Genomic DNA, 21,432 nt, shown 5'->3' on the forward strand with positions numbered 1-21,432 from the left:
CACACACACACACACACACACACACACACACACACACACACACACACACACACACACACACACACACACACACACACACACACACACACACACACACACACACACACACACACACACACACACACACACACACGATAAAAAAAGCTAAATACTTTAAAAAAGAGGAAATGGAAGTAGACAGCAAGAGGAAAATATATAGTGCAGATGATCTCGCGGAGTTGTTTGAAAGAGATCTACACTTATTTTAGTAACTAGAGATAAACTATGCAGACCGTCTAGATAAACCGGAATGAATTAGTACAACGGAAATATTTGCTGAGCATCTTGAATTGTTGCCAAAGTAACTGCAATTGAGCAAGTTTCGTAACGTGTAAAACAGAATGACGATGCACACTGGATTCTCAAGATGTCTTCTTTTCCTTTTCACGGTTCGAAGGAGGAAATCGATCATTTTGAGAAAATTATGACTTTTTTTTCATAAATACATAAATAGATGTAAAATGTAATAAATAGTTAAGGAAACTACGCTGTTAGAACGCAATAGCGATTCTTCATAATAAATAATACAAACATCCGTGCGAAAACATTATTGGCTATAAAAATTATTTATGTATCCCATGTGTATAACTTTATTTCCTTTTTGCATGTTTTTTTCACTTGCATTTTTCGAAATAATCAACTGAAATACGCGGACAGGATATACATATTTCACTGGCTGGATATATAGCAGGAACGAAAAAGCACCCGTTTGTTTTCGACAATCTCGACAAATTCGATGCAAATCAAATTAAGCACGATGCAACAAATTTTTATCACAGACGCAACAATATTACATCGTTTTTAGTAAAAGCGACATCCTCACTCGTGTTCGTAGTTTTTTTATAACAGTCCAAGCAATTCGTACAACTCATTTTGTTGATTAACGTTCTCTTTGTTGTACGAGATGAATGTATGTCAATGAAGAACTCTCTTATGAACACACAAGAATAATTAAAGTCGAATATATATAATAACACACATGGACCAATCGGTCAAACAAAATCGGTTAGCCTTGACTCTCGCCAACGCGGATTATTAAATTCTCTATTTTTCTTCGCTTTCGATCAATCAGAATGACGGAATGCGACACTCGTTTGCTCGCTTCCGCACAATTTCTTTTGATATTACTTGGAACAATCAATTTCTATCTTCCAACAGAGCTTTCCAATAGAGCCTTCCGGGAGTACGCTCGTAATCTACATCGTAAGTCAAAGTAAACCCGATTTACGATGCGATTTACAATTGTGTGTGTACACACGGTTCTCGCGAACGCGATGCTGTATCGCACGATCTCACGAGGCGATGCATTGACGAGAATTAAGAAACTGGCGCGAGTGATAGTAGAATTCGTCGAATTCGGAAGTGGGAAGTGCCTTGATTTGTGCATTTCCGTTGATAATGTACGACGAAAGTGACGCATTTGCGTCCAAAGAATCGATGCATCGCGACGCCTCGTGACGACTGAACCGAGTGACATCAGGTAAACCGCCTCCGACCAAACGGTTTCGTGCACGAAACTGAAGTTCCCGCGAGCGAGGGCGAGAGAGGTCGGCGAACAGGGGACGGCGTCGTCCGTGTTCATAAGGGGGGAGAGGGGGAAGTGGGCTTGTCGATGGTCCATGGTGTCATTGCTGGGTGCGCTCGGTTGCAACGTGGTGAACCACTCTTTCCGGCGAACCGCATCAACTCACCCCGACTTTCACTGGCTATCGGACAAGTGCAACCCTTCTCACGTCGTCTGTTCTTTATCGATAAACTTTCTGAACCGATGCACATGGTGCGATAAATTGATATGAAATAAATATACGTTCATTTCATTTCAACTTATTGCACCGTGTGCATCAGTTCAGAAAGTACATTTTAGAAAGTTCGATAAAGAACAGATGGTCGCTTATGTCTATCCTTTCGCGTAAAAAGAAAAAATACGCGTTCAGTTGAGAAAAATCGATGATACAATTAGAGTCACAAAAACCTGTCGTCTAATATTATTTTATGATGTGATTTTTTTTTTAATGACAATAGTTCCTAAAATTCCATTTTTAATTTTGAAGGAAAACAGCGTAAAAATTTAAGGATGTTATCAAATATATGTAGTTTCTACAAAAACTGAATTGGAAGTTTATACTTTCCGTATAAAAATGAATATTATATGCATATGAAATAAGGTCAATATTTATCACAATACAGTTTTATAGGTTAAATATAAATATTACTTTTTAAAAATATGTCTACTTCTTGTTGAAATAATTTTTTATTCGAGTTTTAAATCACCGCCAAACTTTTTATATTACTTTCAAATATAATATAGGAAAATATATAATGTTTCCATTTCATTCAATTTTTGTATTTTGTTAAAAAATACGTGCAATACATCCTTAAATATATAGTGCCATCAATAATATATATAAATTTATATATTTATATACAGCTTAATTATAATAATTAATGGAACTTGCGTCTTTTGAGGTAGTCGTTGGATCACGGATATTATCTAAATGCGTCCTTATAATACCAGCTTCTCATCCCTCGTCTCCTACGTTTGTCCTGATTTTACATTTCTCCATTGTTGTGCTCTCTCTCTCTCTCTCTCTTTCTCTCTCTCTCTCTCTTTTCCTCCTTCTCCTCCTCTTCACTTCCCCTCATAGAGATTTATTAGAAAGATCGACCGGGTGTATCATATGCGTACAAGAGCTGTTCGTCAATAATGATTCTCATGTTCTCTCTTTCTTCCTCCATTTATTTCTCTTGTGCTTTCCCTTGTTCTCTCTCCATTCTTTAGCGCCTTCGTCGCACCTTCTCTTCCTCTAGTTTCTCTCTCCATTCTCCAATTCATTTACGATCACGTATATGTATCTCGATATCGCTATTCTCTCCGTACCGGCGGTTTCGACAGAATTGAGTACACGGCCGATTGAAATTTCGGGGAAAGTCGATGTCGTTTTCAGAGACTGCCAATCGCGGACTGTGCATTTCGCCAACCCTCTGTGGTTGCAGCGAACAGGTGTTATCATGGGACCTGACACTTTCGTTGAAGCGGCACTTAACAATGTACAAACCAGGTAACGAACTTGTCTTTCCCTCGTGTTCGTTTCAGGCTAATTTCAAAAAATAGTCTATGCTCTTTAGTGAAGCCAAAAATAACACGGTTATCGATGATCATGATCGTATGAAGGAAGTTATATTAGGCCCTGGTAGTTTGCTATTGAATAACGTCAATATATGTCGATGCTCGGTTAATTTTTAGCCGTCGGATCGCGCTGGGTGCGAAGGCCATGTCATAGTCGTGACAGATTGTTATATAAATTTTTTTCATCGATATTACGAGTTAGTTCGAGATACTGCATCGGTACTGTAATAACTAAAGTCCGGTTCTTCTTTATCTAGTTAATTGATGGTTTACTAACTTAATATGATAATTATAAAAATTGTGATTTTCTAGCTGTAATTAATTACTAAGCTAATGGTTTTGTACACTGAAAAAAAATACAACATTTTTATAAATATTTGTTTGAATAGTTTTAATTAAGCAAATATTTATTTACTTTTTTAAACATATATTCATTTGAAAACACAGAAACCATTAATTTGATTCAACTATTACTTTTTAGTAAACATTTATTTTCTGTAAATGTAATACTATTCAAAGAAATGTATATTAAGATTTAGTAAATTTTTTTTCAGTGTAATATAATAACTTTAAAAATTATTTGCTACAAAATCATCAATTCAGTGATTAACTATAAATAGAAAAATACAATTTTTACATTAGCAAATGAAAAATAGGATCACGCAAACATTGGCATGTGTGAGCATGGAAAGAAACACGTTAACAATCAAAGACATCAGTGTTAAATTTATATTAATACCATGTAACATCACCTCAAACATGCATATCCGCGATCTTAGGATATCAAGCAAGAAAGACGAGAGAGCTCGAACCGGCGGACTATCTCATGTTTGAAATCGTAAAAATTCGCGATCGCCGGATAAGATTTGCGATGGCGCGGTAGGATAATAAAAGTCGCCGAGCGGTAGAATTGTTTGCATTTTGCTCCGCGAAGTTTGTCGGGGTCTATTCCGTGTATCGCCGCATATCGCTGCTTATTGTTGCATTTTGCAAGTATCGCGACACAATCATCCCGCATCCAGTGTCCTGCATCCAATTTCGTGTAATGTGTCTATCGGCGACACTTTGGAGGCAGACGACGTTAAACGGCGAAGTGCCTAGGGCCGCTGCTATTCAACAACATTACGGAGTTCAATTTCGCCCTGCTTGGGTCTGATGACGATGGTAATGTCCGGTTAACGGAATCGATCGTTCGGGTATGGGTTAATTACGAGGTGAAACTTTCATGCTTTGCAAATCGAGTCAGCTCAGCGGTACGCGGATTTATAATGGCAACCTTGTCGAAGGTCGTAACAAAATCTGGCTTTCCGTTTGCCCGTAAATTGTCATTAATGCACAAGCGGAATAATCCTTAGATTACATTGTGAAATCATTGTCAGAAGTACGAACCGTTAGAAACAGGAAGATAGAAATTGGATTATAAAAGTTTATTTAAATTTGATATCTCTGGTTCTGTTCATGATTGTGTTTCAAGAGAAAAACTTCGGCGTGCGGTTTCTAGACTTAGATATGTATATAAATTCACGAAATATTTAAGTATACTCCAAAGAATATATAAAAATCAACAAAAAATCAAAATGATTTTATTTTGATTCTTAATATCGATAAACAACTTTTGTAATAATAAATCATTATTTAACATTAAAATAAAGTCATTTTGATTTTCTGTTAATTTGGTGTATTCCTTGGGTATAAGATCTATTTTAATCGAAAAATAGAATTTTTCATATTTAATTAGATTTAAATTTGTATAACTGAAAAAATTAATAGCAAGAGGACATTAATAACATATTACAGATATTCTCAAATGACTTGATTGCCGAATATATTAAAGACAACTCGACAAGTTATCTCCATCGCCTATTAATTAATATCATGTCTTGATAAGCTTTGACTGAAAATATCTACTTGGCACACACCAGCCGTATTTGAAATTACTCTCCCGCAAAGATTACTTAACGTAAAAGAAAAAGTACATCGTGAAAAGTTGCAGACTATAAAACGACGTGTAACGTAAACGTTACGCGAATTACTGGAGCAATGTCGTAAATTTCAGTGGCTGTAAAGGGTTTAGCTGCACGTCGTGAATTTATTTCCCTCAGGAATGTGGAGTCTTTTTCATGAGCAGAATAAGACTTACTTCCAATAGAATACAACAAACCTGCAGGCAAGCAGCGCATTTTAAACAAAATATTTATATTCACTGGCCATGATTAATTTCTCTTTTTAAAAATAAAAATGAAAGAAGCATGAAAGAAGAAAGTTAATAAAAAAAAATTAGTATTCTCCTAGATCGTCAGATTCACATTTCGTCATTATAATATATTTCACATAATTCTCGAACGAAAAAGTAGAAGACATCGATGGAAAAATAAAAGACCTTTTTGAGTGATAAGAGGAGCAGCGTTCAAGAAACTTTTGTAACAACGTTAAAGCCAGCTGACAAACTCAAGCTCGAGAAAACGGGCAAAGTGGAAACATCGATATTCCGGATCGTGATCAAGAGCTTACCAAATTCACCAAGGATTGGACGAGAAGACTGACAGGATTTCCGGCAGCTTGTATAACTTCCACCGCACGCTCATGCGTACTATGCCGCAGGTCGACGCCGTCCACTTCAATTATTCTATCTCCAATCTGAAAGCACGCGCGTAAGAGCGAATTAAGTCCAGAAGACGAGGTCGAGATAGGTCGTGGCAATTGACTATTAAATTTTCACACATTCATGAATGCTGTTTAAATCAAAATTGAGAAGGAAAGAAACACGGTGAATAGCATTAAGCAGATAGCATTAAGATCGCAAAATTAAATTTATTTTTTACGAAACAAAAATTACAGAGTAAAGCGCGCTGAGCGTCTACACGTTTAAATTAAAACATGTTTGCGTTTGCACAAATGTAAACTTTGGCTGTGATAAAATCTTTATTGAGGTAAAAATCGCGTAGTTCTCTTCTTCCAGCTTTATTAAAGTTTTTATGTTTTTGCAAGTTCCTGGAGATGCAGGAACTGGATGGAGAAATACAATTTCCGCGGTCGATGGTAAAGGGGATCGTTTCAAGAAAACTGTATTACCTTGAGACCGCCAGTTCTGCCGGCGGGACTATTCGGCAGAACATTCTTTATGAATATCCCAGAAATGTTCTGCGTCTTGCTAGGTCCGCCATTGTGCAGATCGACCTGAAATAAGAATCAATCGTCGTTCAATACCTACTCGTTTAAGGTTCCCTAACCGGCAGAATCAATAGAATCATGATTAGTCGATTCAGCCGCTGACAATTTCACTGTTTAATCACAGTTGGATTTAATTTAGCGTCCTCTATAACTGTCTCTAACTCCGTTAACTCCGAGCCCACGTTGCAGACAGTGGGAATTTGAGATAGATACCCAGCCCCCCGTGATTTCTAAATTCCCCGCTTCAATTTCCTCTCGATCATTTATTCTTATTAATCTTTCATTGGTTTGTTACCGCATTGGCTAATCCAATTAAAGCAATTATTTAACATTACAATTCAGCGGGTGTATTGAGTAATCAATTGCGTTTTTCCTTCCTTCCCACTCGCGAATAGAAAAACAAACATATTTCTTCATTTAATTAGTAGCAAATTCTATTTTGCGCGATCACTACATTATTTATCGGTGGATTATAATCTTCGCACCCTCGTGTCCAAAATCAATTATTTCTCTATAACTACATGAAGGTAGTTATACAAATAATTATACAGTTTAATTGGATACAGAATCATGTTATACCCAAATGCTCAGTCCGATAATACAATAATTTGTGTAAAATGTAATTTTGAAGAGCTTTTAAGGCAACCACGAGCTTGTTAAAACCAAAGCCAATGATCCTATTATACCTCCTTGCCGGTTTAACATTGAAAAACTACTCGGCTATGCGCTAACGTACTTCAACCGATGCATACGCAACTCATATCATCGATATGGCTCAGTGTGCATTGATAAAGAGTTAATTGATTAAATTCTATTCGTCAAACTAGCAGTCCTGATTCACATCGTTCGGTGGCGATCAATAAAAAGCATTTAACCCGCGTCGCGGAACATGAGGAATTTATTCGCGAGATCGCAGGGTCGAATCTATTAAACTCATATTTGAAGCTCGCTATGAGCGTGTGCACGTGACAGTTTATTACTTGTTAAAATCCAACATTAATTATTGGGCCGAATTATTGAATTATAGATGGATTATCCGGCGCGAGATAAATCCATCAAGACGTTCGTTTACTAACGGCCATCTGGCTCGACCTACTTTGACTTCAACTCTGTCCGAATGTTTCAATAGCTCCGTCGTTGCATTCCCGATTTTAAAGGCGAGCTATAAAACATCAAGGGCGATATCGACGGGGCCAACATTTGTCTGCTCGCAGCTATATTTGTTGCGCGCTAATAAAAAGAATACGAAAAATTGTGACTGAATAACTGCGAGAGAACGTATATAATAATTCAGGATTATCGCTCTTTGCATCGATTAAATCTCGAGAATTTATAAAAATAAACCTCACAACCATATGCGGTCTTTGCTCATATAGTAAATTAGATTTAAATAGATCAATCCCCATAATAGAGCAATTATAAGTAATGTAGCAAGAGAAATGCAACGTCATAGTTGGAAGATATTAAATAAAGGACACTTATAATTCAAGATTGTCTTGCATTGATCGAATTTCGGAAATTTGTAAAAATAAATCTCACGACCACGTGCGATATTCGCTCATGTTTTAAATTAAATTTAATTAGATCAATCTTCATAATAAAGCTATTAGTAATGTTATAACAAGAAAATTAATGTGATACCATAATTAGAAAATATTAATAAAAAAAAAATGTTAAAAACCGCTATTTAATATCCATTTTTTAAAATTATATTTATGTTTCTTTGTTTTTTATGTTTCATTTGAAAATAATAACAATATACACAAAAAAGTTTGTGTGACAAATTTTGTGTGTTTATCAAATATACACTCACAGATCAGATAGTAAATTGACGGCTATCTGAGTAGTATTTTAAAAAAACAAACATAATTGATGACATTCTAGAGTTTGTTTTTTTTATAAACATACATTACCAATGATTTGATGTACACAAAACTTTGGTTAAGAGGTAAAGAAGTTTGTAGCCAAACCTCTTTATTACCCTATATATAATATATATATATCGTACCTTTCCACCAACAATACTGAGTCCTAGGCTGGTCTTCGGCTCTCTGTATATCTCCACCAGTCTCTCGGGACCCCAGTGCTTCGACCAGGTGACGTCGCCATCGTGCTCCCTGTGTGTGACAGTCATATCCCCTTTTCCCTCCACGAAGACGACAGTCGGAAACTTGCGTGGCGAACTCGAGCTCGACGAAGGCGAGCTCTCGGTCTTCCTAGAGATCGAGCTGGCTGGTCTACTCTGATGCGCGTGCTCCGGACGATCGGCGCTCGCTTGGTCAGCCTCGAGCAGCTCGTCGTCGCTGCATTGGATCGCCTTCGACTCCTGATAAGTTTGTACCTCGACCTCACGCCGCGGACTACGCAGAATGTCTTCTCGGGAAGAGGATCTCGATCTAACGGACGTTCTCGTAGAGATATCCTCCGGGATGCATTGAATGCTCTTCGACTCCGTCTGATCCGCAGCGTCGCCTCTCGTGAGATCACCCAGATCGTCCAACGAGCACTGAACACTTTTATTCTCGCCCTGAGTCTGTGTTTGTACTTCCCGTCTGGGACTCTGGAAATACCTCTGACCGATGTGGAAGGGGCTGATCCTGGGTGGCTCCTCGCACGGACTTGTCACACTTTGTTCAGGGCTACACTGTGTACTCTTAGACTCCTGCACAGTCTGCGTTTGTACATCGCGCTTCTCCTTGGGCGAATACTGCGTTTCTTTGAAGCTGTGCTGGATCTTGTCAAGATTTTTCTCGTAAACTTCGCGAGTCCAACTCTCGGGTACTTCCTCAAGCAGATCCTCTAACGAGGAGGTGAATATCTCGTGAAACAAATGATCCGATTGGCTCTCGAGTGTTTGACTTTGATACTCGAGTGAGTGCTCCTTACAGATCAGATCCTCCTCGTGTTTACAAATCGCTTCCTCCAACAACGGCGAATGTTTCTCCCGCGAAGAGGTCTGCTCATAATCACGCGCCTCCCTCGCGTCCTTAGCTTCTTGTCGTGATAATGGCTCCTTTTGTTCTTCTCTTCGAGAATCTTGAGCCGGAATCGCACTGTCGGCAACTTCGCGAGGAATTGCGAGGTCCTTCGTAACGCGGATGGATCCCTTGGACTCGCGTCGAACTTGGAACTCACTGGAGAAAACCAGGAAAACCAGAGGTCACAGAGCGGAAGGAAAATTCACGATCAGTCGACAGTTTCGTGTCTAGAGTTTTAATGATGCAGCAAAAGGCCGCCGTGCAAAGCCATCGCTGAGTAAATGAGTCTTTGACGTTGTTATCTGATCAAACATAATTGCGTCCAATAGCTTTCTTAATTGCAGCGATCCGTTTGTAGTCAGCGGTATAAAAAGACTGACCGATTGTTGAGATTTGTACTGTCGAATACTAGACACTCGATATAAATCAAAAGCGATTGCTCTTATCGGTGGAATTATATCTCTTCAGTACGAAAATAAAATTAAAATAATTCAGCCATTTATATTCTTCGCGAGCGACAAAGACACTTTTATATATTACATATTCTACTATCCATGAAAATATGGATGGAACCAAAAATGAATACGATTTGCGATGATTTATGATAAAATGTAAATAATATCTTCTTTCTTAACCTTCTGTCCGCAATTTGGATTTCTTTTGATACAAGTGAAATTTTATTTAAAAATTTTTTCATTTTTGCTCAAATTTCAATTTTTATTAAATGAAGATTTTAACATTTAAATTAAAAATCTGTTTGATAACGTAATAAAGATGTTGAAAAGTCACTCTGAATTTTTCCACAATTTCAAGAAAATTTTTTTCTTGAAAGTCGATCGACTATTAAAGGAGCAATGGTTTCCTTGAATTAAAATAATATTTTGTTATTTCTAACTTCCATGTGATTAAAATGTAAAAATCAATCCATATCTGTGAATTTGAAAATCCCTTTTAATAATGTCCATATTAACATATATACACTTAATAAACTAAATTTCAGTAAAATTTAATATTTCCTTGAGTTAAACTGTTTAACTCCATCGTTTTAATTAAATTAATGACGTGTTGAATAAGAGTAGTGATGACAAAAATGAGTAAAATAAATCAAATTGTGTAAAATTTTATATTATAAATATAATAGTATAGAATAGTAAAAAAAAACTTGGTTTAGACAAAGAATCCACATTGCAAATGAAGGTTAATTGGCTCGACAAAGGAATATTTGTACGAGCGCAAGATTGCCATAATTAATATGAGAAATAACAGGACGTGAAGGATTAAAATATTTTCTCGTTTCTTTATTCTCTTTGCCTCTTTGTAAAATAAAAATGCAATTAAAAGCATAAAAGTTTTACATCATATCTCTCACCGATCCTATTTCTCATATCATGCAATTGAAATGAGAGGATTATATAACAGATGATAATATAGATGGGCTTATTGTTTGTCTGTGTTGGAGTGATATTCTCGATGTGGAACGTGCTCACATTTTCGATATGTACACACGCGAACACAGTATAAATCCCGCACGGAAACGTGACAGACCTACCACTGTGTTTGCTTTTAGCAGAAAATCTCGAATGGTTATGATATCTCGACCAAAAATATCCCGAGATTTTTCTCGAGCCTCGGAATCGTTTGGAATATATAATATTAATACTATCATATCCATTATCAACATGAAATCGTATTTTCAGACTTTGCATCTGTTTGATACGCATGCTTAACAAAAACAAGAAATCTAAAATGCGAAGTATGAACTCGTGCGAACTCTGATATTTCTCACGTTGCAGAAACTTGTGGGAGCTCGGTTAAAATTTCCTAACGTATTCGTTACGTGGCATTCTTCCAAATCAATGTTGTAATAGCGGATATCTAATTTATACAAAACCTATATACTGTTAGATATTAAAGGAGCAATTGTAACTTAATCCTTTGACTTAAATAACGTTGTCATTTTTACTATTATATGTGTGTCAAACTGTAAGTCAATCCACTTCCGTGGTTAGTTTGAAAATAAATACTATTTATAACGTATGCACTTAAAGTAAATAATGAACTAAATTTAATACATTTTTTTTAGTGAAATTGTTTAATTCCATTATTTTAGTTACATTAGCATATTGAGTTGAATAAAAGCAGTGATCTCCATAGAAATGATTAAAAATAACTCAAATTGGATATAATTTCATGTTGAATCCAACAGTGTATAGATTTGTCTAACAGTTTACGCAGAGCAATCTGAGAATCTTTACGTAACTCGCAATTCTCTAATTTAAATAAACTTCAAAACAACTTCATCTACAAAACATGTTAAATACAAGAGGAATTTCCCTCGCGGCGTGTTTATCTATTATAATTGCGATGCGAGAACAGCGAGACCAATTAAGCTGATTGTTTCTCGCGCGAAATATCGAAAGAAAAATTCGCATCAGTTGTTTAGCTGCTCGCAGATTCTAACAGTAAGCAACGCTTACGCGACGTTCTCCAACTTCCGTTATCCAAATGAGCGTCGTCGCTCGCTTTCGGTCCCGACGGATCTGTCCGACGGATCGCAAACGTCTCTCGAGAATGCAAAAAAGTAAGAGTATACAAGTGGGCACTTGTCAGGAAACTCGTTGGAGAACGCAACGCAAGAGAAACTCCGGACACACGAAAGGCTTTTCGTTTCCTTACGTTGTGCGAGCCCGAGGTGTTCACTGTCGTGTGTGTCTCTGACAGCCGGTACTCCGTGCGTCACTGCAAACTGGCTTCCTCTGATCTAATAAATAACACTCGTCGGAGCGTATGCACACGTACACGTGCACGCACACGAATGCGAGACGGCGCGCAAACGCGACGATAACGTGCCGAGCGTGGACGCACGCCGACTGCCGTGAAGGCGCGGGCGACTACTAGTGCGACTACTCGCGAGACCGCGAGAGTAGAATACTGCGTGCGCGCGCTCTGCGCCCGTGAGGGAGTTGATTCCTGCGTATGCACGTGCACGCAGTTCACTTGTGTGCGCTCTCTAAATCTGAATCAGTGGGTAGTCGAAGATAGTCTAATTATCCAGTGATATACTTTGCACTGATGATCAGTGAAGTTCAACAAAAAAAGGAAAAATGTTCGAGCTTTATATAACTGAAATACTGATATTTACACGTTAATTTTAATCTTCCAATATCATATTCCTTGAATTTAAGCACTAAAACAAGGTTAGTTAAGTCACAAAATAAAGATTAGCTAGATTAGGGATCTCACATTTAATTCACTGATTATCAGTGGCATACTTGGCACTAATATCAGTGATTATCCACTGATTCAGATTTAGAGAGTGCGTAACTCGTCTACAAGGTGTGCAGTATTCATCTATATAATTCTTAAGCCCATTCTATAATTGAATAAATATAGTTTAAGTGGCGCTGTAAGAATTGACCAATCACAGTTTAATATTTTTCTCATATTCTACTCTGATTAGTCAAATTCAAAGCTGTGTTTTCTTATATGGCCACAAAATTTTACAACATGCTATCTTCTTCCATTCGCTCTTCTCCTTTAGTTCCTTCGTTTCACTCTTTTTTGCCGCTATTAAAATCGTATATCAACGCTTTAAATATATTTATTTTAATTGTCAGTATTTTCTATATTAATTTCGATCTTTTCAATTATCTCCGTTTACTGTGTAATAAGTCTGCGTTTATTATTTTAATCATGCTTTTTTGCAATTATACTCAAATCATTCTTGGCCTTTACCTTTTTAAAACTCGAGTATTTACTAAGCAAGAAACTTATCTTTCTGAAATTGTATTAATTTCTCTGTACTTTGTAATTTGTAATTTGTTTCGTTTTCTGAGAGGCTTAGTAACAGCAGTTCTGCTGGTACCTCACCATTTGTGTATGCTTTGTAATTTCTCTATACACAATAAAATAAATAATAATAATAATAATAATTAGGCAATTTTTACAACTATACTACTTACAATTATGGGCTTAAAGTATATTCTACAATTGCGTAAGCATTGTGAGTAATTGTAGTTGTAAAAATTGATCAATCAAATTCATCGAATTTGAAAAGAATATTCGACCGTGATCGGTCAATTCTTACAATCACAACTTTATAATTTTACAACTCTACAATTATGCTTACGCCAATGAAAAATGAACTTTATGGGCCATCTACAACGGAAACGATATCGTGTAGTGAGCTATAAACTGTAAAAAATTGATTAATCATAGTTGATTATTCTCCTCATTTAACTATAGTTGGTCGATTTCTTATCGCTTACAACTTACTACATACACTATATTATTCCTATTGTAGATAGCCCTTTATAACGACGATTCGATATCGTATTGTCGTTGTGAAGCTTTATTTACCATACATGTTTTTTTATCTGCGTAATGACAATACTGACACTATCGTTAAGAGTTGTAGAATTAGAATACTATGTAGCTTATGTAACCACAATAAGACGGACTTCAAAGTTTTGACGTTTACGGGAAGTGAGTTCTCTGATTTATCTAAATTCGCAGTCAACATCAATTAAAAGTAATATAACATCTACATTATAATTTTGAACTCAATAATGTAACTATTACATGATACTATTACGTAACACTATGTGTCATATTACATATTGTCGAATTCGAAATTATAATATAATATTATGTTACTTTTACTTACTGTTGGTTGTTCATTTGAAACTGAACCATGAAACTGAACATTGCATATTAAATTAGTACAAATTATAACCAATTTGAATTATTTTTAAGCATTTTTTTAGTTTGCTTTTTATTTAATATGTCGTTAATTTAAATAATGAATTAATAAAATAATGAAGTTAAATAATTTAATTCAAGAAAATTATATTAAATTTATATTAAAATTATATTAAATTTGATTTAAATTTAGTATTCCAAAAAACGTTTCATAAATTTCAGCCGTTTTGTCAGAAAATCTCGAAAAACTCTCCTCTCTTAGACTAATATTCATAATTGGTTCTTCTATTTAAGACCGTCTTAAGATGCACTGCTTTAAGATGTCATAAGTCAATTACAAAGCCGTAATAACATCTTTATAAGACATTACTCGAGACAGTCTTAAAGTAAGAATAGACCGGCATTGGACATTTATATTACGTCTGTCAATTTGTATTGAAAGAGAAGTAAACGTGTACAGCACGCGAATGTAAGGATATGTATGTACACCTGTATGTATGGAAACTTACAAGGCGGTACCTATACATGTATATTGTGCACGGGAATGGCATTTGCAGGAAATGAGAGTGTATGAACGTGTCGTTGAATGCACACGACTGTGCATTACGAGATCGTTTATATACACCGAATGAGGTAGCTGGAAGTTCGTATTGAGGAGATTGAGCGAAATCGGAATCAGCATGTACGCGTACTCGGGAACACGTACGGATTTGCGCGAGCTGATTTGCGAAGGCGTATGTAGGAGATTCATACGTGTACACGTGCCAAAATGTAGGCGCCCGATACGTGCTTGGGAAATGCACGCGCGTATATGTTATGCGCTTCGTTGTATGTATTCGCGTATTATATGTATTTAAGCGCACATATATGGATGCGTGTTCGTGTGCATATGCGTATGTATGCGAGCGCATGTAGAGGAGTAATCCGAACAGCTCGTATCTACCGAACCAATTTTCGATAAATGAGCGCTTCATTGTCGAACAGCGGAATTCCTCGAAATTCGTGACCGTAACTTTTCGTGAAACGACAAAAATATTTCCATCCAGCTTAATTGAATTTCATTTTCGATTAGCACATTTATTACTTCCGATTTCCTCCAATTTTAATTATTGTCGTAAACATTGAAAAAAATAATTGCTCTTTGATATGTCCACAAAAATTATTTAATTTCCCAATGACGTAAGTGGACGGTTATTGATGCAAATGATGTAATGCTCTTTCTCTGTCAATTTACATGATACATATTCTATTTATAGATTCATTATGTAAACGTAATTATTCCATCAAACGTTTCCTGTTTAAGGGCTAGTTAATTATTCGACGCAAACTGTAGGTTATTATGTAACTAGGAATGAACGTGCAGAGCACGGTGCTGTTCAAACGGTAGCGGTAATGTTATAAGGATTAGGATTATCTCGTTGTCAAATTAGAGAGATAAATTGCGGTCTTTGTAGAAGCTCCGGGTACATAAGTACATAATACACACGTACACATCAAACATGTACATATATTCAAAAGAGACGTTACGGGAAAACTTTTATTTTATAGATAAGTGTTATTCTCTTGTGCGTGATCCCATTTCGCATGCGTTATATGCTCATATGTATATATGAGCAAAAGTTGTTTGTCTATGTTCTCTTTTCATCTAATGTCTTTCCTCGTGATTGTGTGCCTCGTGATTGTGTGTATTGGACATTCCTTTGCTCCATAGAATCTCGTCTGACTTAAAAAAATGTATGACTAGTAATAAATTTGAATTACTGTGACAAAGATTCTATAACATAATCTGGTCATAAACGATTTTCTCAAAATCTTACGAGAAAGATACATATTTTCTTCCTGTATATATGTATCTATTATCTCTAACTTATACTCTCTCATTTCATAATCTAGCAAATTCGGTTGGATGCACTCAATTCGCAATGGTGCACATTAAAGTCGTACACAAATTGACATAAATATATATGTTTAATATAAATAGAGAAGCGAATTAAGCCGCGAAATCTTTAATATACTTTATTGTACTATTAAATTAAATATGTATTTAATGTTTCGAAATATTTGCATTTTACACTCAAATTAAATTAGAGTATAATGATTTTAATGTGCATCTATGCGCACTAAGTGCATCCAACCGAATTTGCTATTAATTTAAATTGTACAATGAGACAGTTAAAATTAATATAATGTATAAGGAAGTATATGTATTTTTCTCTCTCGTACACGAAAAAAAATGGTTTTGCTGAAATCTAAAAAATTTAGGTAGATATAGATATGAAAATAATTTTGTTGTGCAATCAAAATAATTTTATAGAAAATTCAAGAGTATGATTGTGAAAGACTTTAACATTTTAGCAATCGATTTGAGCGTTTTACGTTAATTATTTTTACGTTTAATTATTTTGTTCATAAATCAATAAAATAATTTTTCAGAGAGATTTGTATCTAATTAAATTTTTAACTTTAGCAAAACCGTTCTTTTCACATACAAATTTGAAATACAAATTTGAAAATAATTTTATTGAATTATCAAAAAAATAATTTTGTGAGAATCTTAAATATGATGAACAATGCTACAAAATTATGTTTTGACATTCTAGTAATCAGTTTGAGCATCACACGTAATTATTTTAATGGTCCAACAAAATTATTTTCAAATTTGTATCTAGCTAGAATTTTATAGATACTTGATTTGAACAAAACCATTTTTCCCGTATATTTTAATAAAAAAAATCGCTGGCCAGATACTGTTAGACAGTTTCTTTTCTACCCGTGCCACGGGTGCGCTTCAAGATTTACAAATGTGCGCGCGAAGTGACACAATTGATGGCATTAAAATAACACTCATCGAGTTCGGAATATTAAACATGGAGCGATGGTTAGTATTATAAATGTGATTAAAACGCTATGGTAGAGAACAACTTAATTGACTAGCGAGAATGATGTCATAGTTAGCGTTAATTGTTCTTCAATTCGCGAGAAATAACACGTTTACATAGCCGTAATTCATATTCATATATCCATGCAGCGGTTGCCTGAATATTTGCGATATCACGTACATATATACTCTGTCAAAAGTGGAGCAGCAATGTTTTAAGGTCAAAGTTTAACTGTCGTGTATTTTTTCTGCAGTGTGAAATTTTGAACTTTTGATATTACGTATCTTTGGCAATTAAACACGAAATTAAAATTTTAATACGGTTCACGTGAAAAATTAATTGAAAAAAGATAACGCTTCGTTTATTCGCGAAATGCTGTTGGAAGGCAAAACAATTTGAAAACCGTTGGCCTGGTTTATCCTGAACCACGAACCCGCACATACGAGTCTCTCATTCATTTCTGTATATTTTGCGGTGCCCGCGTGCGCGCTTATTACACGCTTCGTTTCACCTCTCTATATTTTTGTTGCACATCGCGCTTATCCGTCCTCCATACGACCAGTCATTCCCGCTTCTTTTGTACCACGTCCTCTTTTTAACCGCTGAAGTTCCCGTTGTTCTCCCCTCTGCCCACCACATCTACTTCGACGTCCTTACGTCTTCGGCCTTATCTCTCGGCAGCCACCGGCAATTCCGCGCGTCTCTCCTCTCCATCTATCGTGCTCCGTCTTTGCTCCTTTGCGATTCCGTCACGTCTCTCCGCCACTTCTTTATAACGACGCTTTTATCTTTCCTTATCCTCATCGATGTCACATCGTGCGCCACATCGTGTTTGTCCCCGCCGGCTCGAACTCCCCGTCTTTTTCTACTCCACAGTCTGCATTATCCGTCCGGATGCATCGCATCCGCTCGTCTCTATGCCTCGAACCGATGCGCGTCGCTCTTCTCTCCGTTCCGCTGCATTCACCTCTTTTCGCTACTCTCGCAGCTCGTTACATCACGTTGTTCTCCGTCTTCGTCTCTCTCTCTCTCTTTCCGAGCATCCCGGTGTTAGTTCGTCTCTTTGACTGCGTCTCTCTGGCTTTCCCGTATCTACACTGTGTATCTTCGCGACGTGGGCTGATTCCGGCTGATTCTTCTCCACTTCGCCGGTTGCGTCATGCTGGTCTCTCTCTTACGCCCTTTTCTACTGTTCAAACTGATATCTCGTTCACCCCTTATCATCTCCCTTGTCGCTTGTCGACATCGTTGTCATTTTTTGTTAAGCTTTCAGAATTTTTCTCTGTTTACTTTGCGTCCTGGGTGTACGTCTTTATACAGACGTGTCCGATTTCATCTCAAGACCGACTCTATCCATCTTTTTATATTTCGCTGTTTCTGATAGATCATGAATTATTCAAAGATGATGCACATTTATCTTTCGAACATGATAGCAGATATTCCAACGGAATTAATTTCTCGAACGTGTATTATATAAGTGCAATTTATACAAACAGAACAGAAAATTATCATCCAAATGACATCCAAAATTGAAAATGATTATTAAAGTCACTCTTCGATCAATCATGATTTATTTTAACGTTAAAGTAATATTATCGTGGTTTGTCGTTTCCGTTTAGAAAATTCTATAAACTTTTAACTTACATTAATGTAAGATAACATTAATGTAAGATTCCTGTTAGATAACAGGAATAATGGTAATACAATCCTTTTTTTTTTAACATTATTGTTATTTTTAAGTTTTTTTATGTGTAATAAAATAAAAATGTAAATTAATCCATTTCTATAGTTAATAAACATTATATCAATGCATTTAATAAAGAACTAAAGAATCTAATTTAATGGATATAATAATACATTAATTTAATTTTCCTTATAAATTATAAACTAATAAAGTAAATTAATTTAACAAATTAATTTAATTTAACAATATAATTTAATTTTCTTAAATTAAGTAATTTTAATGTTTATTATTTTTAATTAAATTAACAATATATTGAATAAAAGCAGATAACATAATAAATCATTAAAAATAACTCAAATTGGGTATAATTTGATATTATGAATTTAACAATATAATATAAGCGTTAAAGAACAATTACAGGCACATATATTGTAGCTATGTGAAAAAAAGTACTAAATAAAATAAATCTGCTTGATTGCGAGTACAAAAACAGCCAAATTCTATTTCAAGAAGAAAAAATAAATAAATATCGCACTTGGGATTGTAACGTCGCGTGTATCGCATGAGATTCCAATGTGAATACCTATAAAAAAAATAGCACTTCGCGTTAAGTGGTTTCTTGCGTGAATGTAACTTCCACAATGTATGTGCTGCGAGAAGTTTGTTGAATCGTAAATGTAAATGGTAGTGAAAAAATTTCTGGAAGATAGTAGGGAAGAAAAGCGAAAGAGAATTAAAGAAAGATGCTTTTAATCGCGTTTTGCTTTTTAATAAATTAAAAAAGAACAATGATTTTTTTATTTTTAAACAACAATCGACAAAAAACATATAAATGAATTAATTACTGACAAATAGAATTTCCTACAACCATAATGAGATGTAGATTTATTTAATATATATATTTTTTTTGATAATTCAATTCATATTTTAATTGTCTTAAAATCTATATCTATGTTTGATTAAAAATAATTTTACTAAAGATTTAATGTATTTAAGAGACAATATTAAATTACATTAGACTTTAAAAAACAATTGAAAAATCAAAATAACTGCTACAGATTTATTAAGTTCAATGCTGAGCTTTAGCAATCAAAGTGTTAATACAATATAATTATGAATCAGAAATGGCTTTTTTTTTCCTGTCTTCTCAATTATACATCTTGGATAATTTTGTTGTAAATATGAAATTCCATAATGAGATTCATGCTTAGATAATCGAGATTATTTCTATTATTATTATTGAAACTTCCGGATATTTTATTAAAGAAATTACAAAATTTGTGGATTATCTCCGTGTCTTTATCACATCGTTAAATGCCAACGTGAACATTGTAATTTACTTCATCAGAAAAGCAACCTGATACTTCTTGTCCTGATGAAGTGAACTACAATGTTTATGAAATGTTGACATTTAACCAAGATCAGCGATAATTCGTAAAACATTGTATCTTCTTCTTATTTTCGTTACTCAATGTATATTATATTAGCACATTCAATATCGGGTCAATTTTAAATGACTATCATCATGTCGCAATATTGATACATTATCTTCTTCTACAAATAATTTTTGCAATTTTGTTTAACTACATATATTTTTACCATTATAAAAATATATATTATTTAATAAATATAATAAAAGCACATAAGAATGCTGCGTAGATCACCAATGACCCACGGCACTTTTGTTTGCATTTGTTATATTTGTTAAATAATATATATTTCGTAATAATTAAAATTACAAAGGTTATTATTATAAAGAAGAAAGTACTAATATGTAACGTATATGTTGCATCACATGTCATAATTATGCATCCACATGTTAATACAAAAAATTATTTTACAACTATCATTTTATAGTCAAAATATTAAGTATCCGAATGGAAAGTTCAACGTTGACTCGCGCAGCACGAAATGTGTTAATATTATTAAACTGTAATATGCCTCGCAAAAATTATGTATGAAAAAGGAATAGCAATTTCTCATTTGTCCGACATGAATATGGTGCAGAATTTCTCTGGTGGGTATTTCGCGCACAGAGACAGTTAAAATCGCGTACGCAGTGGGACGTAATCACGATGAATTTTTCAGCGTGGCTCGAAATTTTTTTTCGGGATGCAAAGTATTCCGACGTATTAGCCGGTGACCTAGATTTCCAGCAAATTATACGAGCACTTCAGGGTTTCTATGGCCAAGCATGTAATCCAACCCTAATCGGGAGCGACAAACTATGGGAGTAAATAATATTGTTTGCAAATCGACATTCGAAGCCCTAGGCGACGTCACTCGAACTTATAATTCGATCGACAGACCGTATTTGTAATATCGCAAACAAGCTTGTTTACCTCTTTCCACGTGTTGGCAGAATCGATCATTCACTCACGAAACGAACGATGGTCGAAATTCTCTTCTTTAATGAATCAAATATTTTATAAAATAAATATTTTATAAAATAAATATTTTATAAAATAAAAGATTTTATTTTCGCGTATATGCAAATTATTTTTCTCAACGTAGAATCGTATCAATGCTAATGCGCGATAATGTCAATTAATTTTTCACGCTGCTATAAAATCGTTCATCATTTAAAACAAATTTTATATCTCTAAATAATAAATTTTATATCTCTAAATAAATTTAAAATTATATATATATATATATATCTTGATAATCTTCTTTATAATCTTATTATCAATAAATTGAACACGTTTCTGCTAGTTAAGAGAAATACCAGAGTGATCCTTTAAAACAAAATTAATATACATATACATATACTGAAAAAATATTAAATTTTAATAAATATTTGTTTGATTACGATTTAATAATTTTTTTTAGTGTGTATAAAATTTAATTATT

The 21,432-nt window shown here is 34.8% G+C and overlaps 1 protein-coding gene across 1 annotated transcript in view; it reads right to left on the reverse strand.

Moving 5' to 3' along the window:
- The window catches only part of LOC105618277, a 117,141-nt gene that overhangs the window by 8,179 nt on the left and 87,530 nt on the right, over window positions 1–21,432 (reverse strand). Inside the window, exons 20-22 of the mRNA XM_012199818.1 lie at window positions 8,346–9,471; window positions 6,239–6,343; window positions 5,678–5,803 (exon numbers count right to left, since the gene is read on the reverse strand). Coding sequence (XP_012055208.1) covers window positions 5,678–5,803; window positions 6,239–6,343; window positions 8,346–9,471 — 1,357 coding nt within the window. The remainder of the gene's footprint in view (window positions 1–5,677; window positions 5,804–6,238; window positions 6,344–8,345; window positions 9,472–21,432) is intronic.

The sequence above is a fragment of the Atta cephalotes genome, assembly GCF_000143395.1.
Source record: "Atta cephalotes unplaced genomic scaffold scaffold00016, whole genome shotgun sequence".
Taxonomy (NCBI): domain Eukaryota; kingdom Metazoa; phylum Arthropoda; class Insecta; order Hymenoptera; family Formicidae; genus Atta; species Atta cephalotes.